This window comes from Ursus maritimus, unplaced genomic scaffold (genome assembly GCF_017311325.1).
Source record: "Ursus maritimus isolate PB19 unplaced genomic scaffold, ASM1731132v1 scaffold_14, whole genome shotgun sequence".
NCBI classification, from domain to species: domain Eukaryota; kingdom Metazoa; phylum Chordata; class Mammalia; order Carnivora; family Ursidae; genus Ursus; species Ursus maritimus.
Genome location: NW_024423786.1, coordinates 44,184,362 through 44,194,225, shown reverse-complemented (window position 1 = coordinate 44,194,225; position 9,864 = coordinate 44,184,362). Strand labels below are relative to the sequence as shown.

The following is a 9,864-nucleotide window of genomic DNA, read 5'->3' as shown; positions in this document are numbered from 1 at the left end:
AAAATAAAATAAAATAAAATAAAATAAAATAAAATAAAATAAAATAAAATAGGGCAGTGCCTATTTTAGACGGGCTGGAGGTGTAGCCTGCCACACTGAGATTCAGGGGAATAGTGTGCTTGGTAGAGGAAGAAGCTTGTGCAAAGGCCCTGAGGTGGGAGGCGGCTTGGCATGTGGGAGGAAATGGGCACTCCGCGCCTGGCGCACAGTAGGACCGTGGTTGACTGGCTTTCCTGTCTTCCTCAGTGCGACTTGGGTCGGGCGGCCACCTGCACCTGCGCATTGCCCGGGCCGACCTGACTGAGGGGCTCCCCGCGGCCTCCCGCCTGCATCGGGCGCTGCTCAGGCTGTCCCCGACGGAGCCGAGTTCGTGGGACGTGACTCGGCCGCTGCAGCGTCAACTCAGCCTTGGAGATTCTCGGGCACCCGTACTACGCCTGCGACTGTTGCCTCAGTGGGACCGGTTGGGAGCGACGTTGCCTTCTGCACGTCCCCAGCTTGAGCTGCACTGGCGGCCACGTGCGGCCAGGGGGCGCCGCAACGCGCACGCGCACGGCGGGGACGGTTGCCCCCTCGGGGAGGGGCGCTGCTGCCGCCTTCAAAGCCTGCGCGCGTCGCTCGAGGACTTGGGTTGGGCCGACTGGGTGCTGGCGCCTCGCGAGCTAGACGTGCGCATGTGTGTTGGCGCGTGCCCAAGCCAGTTCCGGTCGGCTAACACGCACGCGCAGATGCAGGCGCGCCTGCATGGCCTGAATCCCGAAGCTGCGCCTGCGCCGTGCTGCGTGCCCGCCAGCTATGAGCCGGTGGTGCTCATGCACCAAGATAGTGACGGTCGCGTGTCGCTTACGCCCTTCGACGACCTCGTGGCTAAGGACTGCCACTGCGTATGAGTGGCCCTAGTCTTTCACTTTTACGGCTTGTGAGCGATGGAAGTGACCTCAGAGATCCTTGCCTGTCGAATGGGCTTGTGGGACTTGAGATACCCGATTTCCCACCACTGCTGTCTACCCCGTCCCGCCCAAACCTCTGTATTTATAAGTTTGTATTTATTATTAATTTATTGGGATGATCTCCCTGGGGACTGGAGGGCTGGTCTGACGGTGTGCACTTATTTAAAACTGTGGTAATAAAAATAAAGCTGTCTGACCTGAGCCCCGTGGTGTCCAGGATGAAGCTGGTGACGCTGGGAAAAGCCTTGTCTCCCTGGCGTCAGTTCTCACAGGGGACCTGGTATCAGGGTGAGTGGAACCTTTCAGGGAACGCGTGGTGGGGTGTTCTGGGATGTCAGGCAGTTAGACGGTGCTCATGACACCGATGCACCTCAAGGACACCCTTCTCTCTGCCTCTGCTTCTCTCTCTCCTTGTTCCTCGGTTTCTGGTTCTGAGACTCTTCTGGGTGTCAGTGTCCCTCCATATCTCGTCTCTCAGTGTTCCTGTTTCTGTAGTTATATGGTCCTGTCTCTATCACTGTCATGCTGCCTCTCCTTGCCTTGGAGTCATCTTGCCAAACACGGGCAGCCCAGGGTCATGTCTGTCTGCAGCCAAGTGTATTGTGTGTGATGTTGCCCCCAACCTAGAAGAGTCCCATCACTTCTATTCGGGGCACCTCCCTCCGTGTTAGTGGTACCTCTAGTCTTTCATATAAAAAGAGCAAGGGGGGCCACGCCCTGCGCAGCTAAGGCGGCTGGGAGTTCTGGGGCTCTGTCTGCACTTGGTTTCCACCAGCCTACAAGCAATAGCATGGGAGCCATCCCCTCCACCCCCTTGCTCCTGACCACCCATGGCCATTACTGGCACCATCTGTGTTCCATTTTCAGTAGCAGCCCCTGCAGAAGTGCAGAGGATTCTGGGGAAGCCATCCCTCACCACCCCAGTCTCCCCAAGGCTAACCCAGGTCACTGCTGGGCAAGCTTCTTTTTCAGGAAGTCCACTCTTCTGTTCATGGCTACAGTGTTGAGGTCCCCAGAACCCTCAGGATCTCTGCAGGCCTCCAGAGATCACCTATGACTTGGCTCTGGAAGCTGTGAGGAAGCAGCTCGGTGGCCAGCCTGACAAAGCCAACACCCCGCCCCAGTGGCCTGGCCACCTCCAGCCACCAGGTCTCAGGAGGCACTAGGCTCATCAGAGCCCTTCCCCTCTCCTCCCCTCCCCTCCCCCTAGACTAGGCAGGCTGCAGCAAGCAGAAGCAGTTGGGTTTTTTTGTATCAAAACAGCAAAACACCAAAAAGGAAGTTGAGAGAACCCCACTCTTTTCTGTCCAAGCCACATGCGTGCCTCCCTGACACCCCATAATTGTGTACCTTGCACCAAGTGGAAAATAAACTCCAAGCAGCCAGTTTAAGAAGAAAAAACCAAACAGGTGGAAATAAATACATCGTGAAGAACATTTTCATGCACCTGGCATCTCCCATGTTATATAGTCTTCTTACTTAGGATCTTGGAATCCCTGAGATGTGCCGTGTCTGCCCCCTCCCCACACCTACCTGCCTGACCACCCTGAGTATCTCCAAAGGGTAATGTTATGCGGGCCTGGGGGACAGAGTACCTACTTTCCAGCAGTGAGTGAGGTGTGTCCCCTGTGAATGCCGCCACCCAGAGGCAGACCTGAATGATTGTAGGTGCCCCTGAATGTATTCAGCGAATGCCCACTTTGTGCCAGGCCGTGACTGGGCACTCAGGACACAGAAAGGACAAGACAGGCAAAAGCACCCCATCTGAGCTCAGTTGAGTGAGGAAGACAGGTGAGGACAAAGATAAATGATAAGAAAGTGTGGGCCGCAATATGAATTGTGCTGAGGAGTCAACTCAGGGAATCCATTAATGAGTGGAGGCAGAAGTGATTTAGATGGTCGGGGGAGGGGGCCTCCCGGAGGAGATGGCATCTGAACTGAGACCTGGAGGAAGAACAGGACTCGGGGGAGAGTTGGGGAATGGGCATTTGAGGAAGTCAGAACAGGAGGTGCAAAGGCCCTGAGTTGGGAACAAGCTCAGTCTTCAGCCGCAAAACAGTTGAAGATGGGGCCAGAGAGGTGGGTGGGGGCCAGAATCCACCAACTCTCACTGGTGGCGGTGAGGGGTGTGGGTGTGTTTGAAGAGCCAGGGCTAGATGTGTAGGGGTAGGAGCTGGGGAGGGCTGGGATCTGATTTATGCTGGAGGCGAGGAAGACAGATGATCGGGGGCAGGAGTGGGTACTCGAACAGTGTCTAGGGTGGGGATGCAGGGGTTCAAGGAAGCTAAAGACCCTTATAGGTTCCCTCTCCCACCCCAGATCATTCCCAAGTGTTGAGGAACCCAAGAGAGCCTCAAAATTAAGCTCAATCCCAGGGTCCCCCAAAGCTAATAGATGCCATATGAGTATCTCCCCAAATATCAGTTGTTGCCTTCGCTGAACATTGGTATGCCCGTGTGCCTTTTCATACCTCCAGTTGCTGCTTACCGGGCCAGTCCCCCTGCCCAGTAGGCATGTCCTCTCCACTTCTCAAACATGCATCCTTCAAAACCCACTCCAGATTCCCTTCTTACGCTCAGCCTTTTCCAGACTCTTTCATTCATCTCCCTCTGGAGCCCTTGGCCCCATCCCTCCCTCCAGCCCAGGCTTGACCTCTCAGGACTGAAGGTATCTATGTCCAGCTGTCTTCCCTAGATTGGGGGGTTGGCAGGAGCCATGCTGGGGGCTGCTGACAGGAAACCCAGCTGAGGGGTGAGTTTGAACAAACTCTTGAAATATGCGGAACTCTGGGAGTGATTAACTCTGCCTGAGGAGGAACCGAGAAAGGCTTCTCAGTAGAGTGGCATTGAACCTGGCCTTGAAGGACGAGGGAAGACATCTCAACATATTAAAGCTGAGACAGCTGCAGAGACTAATTGCCTTGTTGTACGGATGGGGGAACTGAGGGCCTGTTAACGGCAGAGTCAGGACTTGGGCCCATGCCTCCTGACACTCAGACCAGAGTTCCACACCTGTATTAAGATGTTTAAGAGTGAGAAAAAGTGGAAGGGAATGGCATTCTGGGCAAAAGGAATGGCATGGACAAATGAAAACTTCAGGAGTGAGATGGGCTGGGTGGTGAGGAGGCCTAGACCAGAAGGACAAAAGGATGAGAAGAGGGTAGTGATAACGAGGTGGGTAGGGCGGAATCACGCAGGCCTCAATCGCCAGGCTGAAGTCCTGGGGGACAGTGGTGAGCCATGGAGGGTGTGTGAGCAGGAGAGGGGCACAGTCCCATTCCTGTTATGATGATCCCTCTGGGGCTGGTGTGGCCTGCCCTGGGGTCTGAGCCTGGTTACCAAGTGCCTGAGAATGGGGCCTGAGAGGGACAGGGGGGACAGACCAAGAGTGGGGAACAATTCAGGAGTCTCAGAGAATCTGGTTTGGGGAGCTTAGGGAACCCCCACCTCAAGGAACCCACTTGCCCTGAGCCAGCAAACTTGTCAGGCCTGCAGCATTTATTAAGCACGGCCTGCACGCTGACTGGAGGGTGATGACAGATTCACAAACTGACCCTCCTGTCCCCATGTCAGAGCCTCTCCTCTTCCCCTTGCATCAGCTGAGAGAGCTGAGAAGCAAAGCGGGGGCTGGAGAGGGAGCTGAAGAGCCTCCCTGGGGCCACAGGGATGGTCCTTCCCTGTCGCCATTCCTCGGATGGGAAGACTGGGGCCAGGGAAGAGCTAGAATGCCCCAAGTCCCATAGAAGGCGGCGGGCTGGAATTCAGGGCACCGAAGGCTCAGCACCCGGGGATCACATACTCCTCTTCGTCCAGCGGGGTCTGGTGCATCGACCGAAGGTTGCAGTAGACAGGCTGGGAGGCACGGTCAGGCCCTTCGTAGTTCATGTAAAAGTCGCTGTCCTCTGGTGGGTGAGCCCTGCGGAGACAGACAGACGTGAGGGAAGGGAGCACTCAGGGCGTAGGCACGTCAGCTTTGAGAGGCCAAGAAAGTTCTGGGCACTGAGTCCCCTCCTAGTATTTACATATGAGGAGACTGAGGCACAGGGCAGTGTTCTCCCAGCCTCCCAACTTTCTCTGAGGAAAGGAGAACTGGTCTGGGAGGAGGTAGCTTCTTAATGATGCCTAGCTACGTATGGTAGGCAAGGCCCCCCCCATCCCCACCCCACCCCGAGAAGAACTCTCCTACCTCTAGAACATTCTAACCCTACTCTGGTTTGGGCAAGTAGTGTCCATCAGTTATTCATGCTTTAGAATGAATCACTCCAAACACATAGATGCTTGTCTAGGGATAGACAGGACTGGGAGTCAGACTCTGCTTCAGACTCACTGTGTGACCTTGGGCAAGTCACTCCCCTGCCTCCCAGAGCCCCCATGTGTACAAGTGAATTGTGTGTGGGGGGGGGGACTACAGATCCCATTCTATACAATGTTTCTGGAGGAGACTGATCCTGAGGCTTTGGTGACAGCGACGCAGGGTGAACATCACAGCACAAGCTGCCTTAGCGAGCCCGAGCCCGGAGCCTTCAACTCCATCCGGCAGGCCACTTCTGCTTCCGAGCCCTATTTGCATCTGCTTTGCATATTCTCGCATTTCTCGACCACAGCTTCCCACCCGCCTCCCCACTTCGTGGATTCCCCTGCGCACACCCAGCCATGACCCTGTTCCATTCCCGCTTGGATCCTCCCAACATCGCCGCCCCCCCCCCCAGCCTCAGCTCCCAACTCAAACTGATTCACAGAAGATTCTCCATTCTCTCCCACCTCCGGGGCTTCACCCCTGCTGGGGCTGCCCCCTACAGCCATTCCTTTCATTCCCTCAGCCAAGCTGGAAAAGTCGAACCCATCCCTCTAAGTCCAGCCAAATCTAGAGGCATCAGGGCTTCGTGGGGAGAGAAGGACACTGCTTTCTGAGCACCTCAAGTGTCAAAGGGACATGTGGAAAGGGGAGCTGTCCCCATGTTACAGAGCCTGAAACAGAGGCTCAGAGATAGCCCTGGGTCACACAGGATCTGAGCCAAGGCCACTGACTATTTCTGTGAAGCTCCTACTCCGCCTGGAACACCAGCTTCCTTTCTCCCCGTTCTTGGCAACCCAGAAACTCAGTTTGCACGTCATGAAGGAGGAAACTTGTCTCATATACAGGAACTCACTTCATCCTTATCCCAACTCTATGAGACGAGAGCTGTTATTATCCCCATTTTACGGATGAGAAAACAGAGGCCCTGAGGGAAATCGACTTGCCCAAGATCACACAGCCTACAAGAGAAGGTGCAGGGACTTGAACCCCGGCCATCTGGGGCCAGAGCCTTGCAGGCAGGTGTGAATCACTCACCCATGGTCGGCCCACTGGTGCCCGGCAGCTGGCTGGCCCACGAACACATTCTCATAGTCAGGTATGGAGAGTCTGGGCAGGGCAGCCGCTGGGGACTTCGGGCTGAGGCCCCGGCTGCTGTATCTCGGCTGCTTGCCAGAGCCAGGCCGAGAACCATCCTGAGCAGCGCCTGTTTTGTCCAGATCCCGGTTACTGACCCTCCAGCGTCCCCGGAGTCTCCAGGCCAGCACTAGGCCAGTGATGGTGAGCCCGAGAAGCAGGCTTCCACTGGCCACCAGTGCCCCAAGGATCGACAAGGACAGGCCAGGGGGGCAGCTAGCCTCCAGGAAGGTAGAGGCATTGCGCCAGGCACCAGTAGCTTTGTCCCGGCACTCCAGAGGCTGATGGCTGGAGCAGTTGTCCTGTCGGACCTGATGCCAGGATTCTAGGACGCAGCTGCAGTCAGCCTTCAGGTCAAGGGTACAGCGCATAGCCAGCTCCCTGGCCACGCGGTCCAGTGGGTTGTTTGTCACATCGAGCTCCACCAGTTTTCTCAGGGGTTTAAAGAAGAGCAGTGGTAGCTCTTGAAGGCTATTCCCAGACAGGTTAAGGTAGAGCAGTTCCCTGGCCTGCAGAGACTGGTTCTGGGGCAGTCTGAGGCCTTGGCCACTGAAGTTCAGGCATACGGCTGTGAACTCTGTGTTCCAGTCCACGTTCCCGGAAGACACGTTGCAGGAAAACACTTTGCTGCCTCGATCCTGCAGCAGCAGTTGGAACGCCAGCATCCAAGCCAGGGAGCCCCCCATTCAAGCAACCTAGGCAGAGACACCAGAATCCACGCCTAGCCCTTAGCCTGTGGTCACCTCACCCTCACTGCTTGTGTATTATTATTGTTATTGTTGTTGTTGTAGTTGTAATTATTATTATCTCAGAGTGGCCAGGCTGCATCTAAAATGGTAAAACGCAGGCCCTCGCTTGCCGCCTCTCTGGTTGGCTCTGGCCTCTGGCCTCAGTAGCCCCCTCTGGGGAATGGGTACGTAATCCCGGTGCGTGCGGTTCCTGGAAGGCGAGAACACGAATCCCAGTCAGCCCCTCCCCTTCTCCCAGTGGAGCCCCTTCAGGTTAAGTCGCCCATTTCCTCCCAAGCCCCACCCCCCACCAAGAATATTTCAGGCTCCCTCATTGGCCAAAACGGGACCATATGCAAAATAAGCGGTTGCCCCGGAAACGGCCCGCCCCGGGCCCCGCTAATTGTTTCATCTCAGAACTGCGGGGTGCTGGGAATTTTGGGCCGGGGTCGGATGGGGCTGCTGTAAGGAACCCCCTCCAATCTGGCTTGAGGCCCCTTCCCGGACCCAAATTCTAGCGCCTCCGTCCCATCTTTCTGATCCCACCGCCACGCTTTTGCCTCGGCAGTGCTGGAAGGCTCCGGCGCGGGAGGGGCTGCATGGTGGCTCACCTGGACGTGGGCGCCCAAGTGGTCAGCACCCTCCGCGGATCCGCTGTGGTCCAGGGCGCTCCTCAGGATCTGCACCCAGCGACTCAGGGGAAGAGGAACTGGTGTCCGGGTGCAATGCTGAGGGGAAGAATGAAGACACAGAGACCCGCCCCCCTGCAAGGCCTCAGGCCCAGGATTCTCACGGGAGGGGGAGGGGCGACCTGCTTCTCTTTTGCTGGAACCCAGTGACTACATGTCCCCCAATAATACCCCAACCGACCGACTGCTACCTCATCAACTCGCTTCCTGGTGTCAGCTCAGTTGACGCCCAGCCCACGCGTTCATATGTTCATTCAACAATCACCCATGCTGGACTTCCATAAGGCCTCAGTACGGCCAGGTTCGGGTAGAGCACCCAGTCTTTGGAGAGGACAGAGCTGGACACAGACAGACCCAGTCCAGTGGAACCAGGTCAGATCAGAGAGAAGGACAGAGTCCTGGAAGGCTTCCTGGAGGAGGAAGCGTTAGCATTGGGGCTTCAACACATGAGTAGGGTTTTGCCAAGGATTCCTAAAACCTGGCTTTGAGTCTCCAAGCTGCTAGCCTCCCCCACAGACTCAGAGCTCCTGCTTCAGTACAGCAATCCTCCATGCTGGAGGGGGCTGTGAGGAGGGTTCCCTGGGGAAGGAGACATTGAGTCTGGGGCTTGGAGGATGAGTCACACTGGCTGGCAGAAACAAATGCATGGCAGATTCCCGGCAGAAGTCACAACAGGAGCAGAGGCCCTGCAGCTTGAGAAAGCATGGCTGGCTAGGACGGTGTGTTTAGGAGTGGAGTGGCTGGAGTGGACAGGTTAAGAGGAGAAACTGGTGGTATGGGCAGGGGGTGGGCAGTGCTGGCCTCAGAGGCCGGGAGTGGGGCATTATTCCCAGGGCCCCAGGGAGCCAAGGAAGATAGATGTGTGAGCTGTGGAGGGGTACTGTGTCAAAAGATTCCTCCAGAGTGAGTCTGGTGACTGGAGATAGGGAACCTGGGGAGGAGGCCAGAGTTGCAGAGGAGTAGAGGGGGGTCTGAGTCAGGCCAGAAGGGCAGTAACAAAAGTAGATTAAGGAGGAGATTAAGGGCTGGGAGAGGGTCTCAACCTCACCGGGGTCCTGGCATCAAGCAGACCAGTTTCAAATCCATTCTGGACCCTGACTCACAGTGCAACTTTAAGCACTCCGTGCCTCAGTTTCCACACCTGTAAAATGGGGTAAATGCTAAGAGCCTTCTCCTTGACTGTGGGAAGCTGAAGTCCACTCCCCCATGCTTTCCCCTCTCCTCAAACTCTGCCCTTTTCCATCTACCAACTCAGAGGAATTGACCAAAGGTTTTGAACGGAGACTTTATAGAAAGTTGCAAATTGTTGCTTCAACACCCCCAAAGGTACTCACTCCTCAGAAAAATCGCAAAATCACCGCTCTGAGGTACCGTGTGTTTTTCCCTATCAGATTGGCAAAACTGCAAAAGCGTGATAATGTTCGGTGCTGGCGGGGCGGCGGGGACACTGGCAGCCCTGCGCACTGCTGCGGGAGCGTCTGTGGTGCTTTCCCAGCGACAGGCCCGTGGACACAGGCCACCAGAGTTACAAACACTTGTGCCTGCTGACCCAGCACCCCACTTCTGGGACGCTCCTGAGTAATTCACGTTTACAAAATGAGAAGGGCAATAGGGGCATGAACTCGCTGATGAGTGGATAAAAAAATGTAATGTATCCATACAGCGCAATGTTGCTGAGCCGTAAGAAGGCACGAAGCCCTCACACGCTACAGCGTGCATGAACTTTGAAAATATGACGCCGAGTGAGAGAAGCCAGACACAAAAGACCACATCGACTGTGATTCCACTGATATGAAACGTCCAGAACTAGCAAATCCATGGAGACAGAAAGCAGACTGGTGGTTGCCAGGGGCTGGGGGGAGGGCAAGGGGGAGGGCGGGCTCATGGGGACGGGGTTTCCATTGGGGACAATGGAAATGTTCTGGAACTAGATGTTGGCGGTGCTGGCGAAAACTGTAAATGTACTAAAAATCCCCTGAATTGTTCACTATAAAATGGCCAAAATGGTAAATGTTAAGTGTATTTTGAACCGTTTAAAAAAAGAGGGAAGGCAAAAAGATGGCAGAG

General features: G+C 55.6%; 2 protein-coding genes across 3 annotated transcripts; one reads left to right on the top strand and one right to left on the bottom strand.

Annotated features, from left to right (window-relative positions):
• Positions 1-230: 230 nt before the first annotated feature.
• Positions 231-2,040, top strand: GDF15 (growth differentiation factor 15; the record flags this gene model as incomplete). The annotated part of the gene is made up of 1 exon (XM_040628252.1): positions 231-2,040. A coding segment is annotated over one exon (660 nt), but the record flags the coding sequence as incomplete, so codon positions are not given.
• Positions 2,041-4,429: 2,389 nt separating this feature from the next.
• LRRC25 (leucine rich repeat containing 25) lies at positions 4,430-7,875 on the bottom strand. Of its 2 annotated transcripts, none has more exons than XM_008703941.2 (3): positions 7,720-7,875; positions 6,282-7,319; positions 4,430-4,865 (listed from the first exon to the last, which is right to left on the bottom strand). In XM_008703941.2, the coding sequence occupies exons 2-3, from the start codon at positions 7,064-7,066 to the stop codon at positions 4,727-4,729; spliced, it is 924 nt and encodes a 307-aa protein (XP_008702163.1). In that variant the 5' UTR covers positions 7,067-7,319; positions 7,720-7,875; the 3' UTR covers positions 4,430-4,726. The 2 variants fall into 2 exon arrangements, with proteins under 2 accessions (XP_008702163.1, XP_008702164.1); XM_008703942.2 differs by having other exon boundaries at positions 6,282-7,075; positions 7,720-7,861.
• Positions 7,876-9,864: the final 1,989 nt, after the last annotated feature.

What these genes read in the sequence shown, in the direction of transcription:
- LRRC25 (XM_008703941.2), bottom strand. Translation starts at nt 7,066, where the DNA reads ATGGGGGGCTCCCTGGCTTGGATGCTGGCGTTCCAACTGCTGCTGCAG. An exon ending in CACCAGTGGGCCGACCATGG is followed by an intron (nt 4,866 to 6,281) that starts GTGAGTGATTCA and finishes CTGTCTCCGCAG; the next exon opens with GGCTCACCCACCAGAGGACA.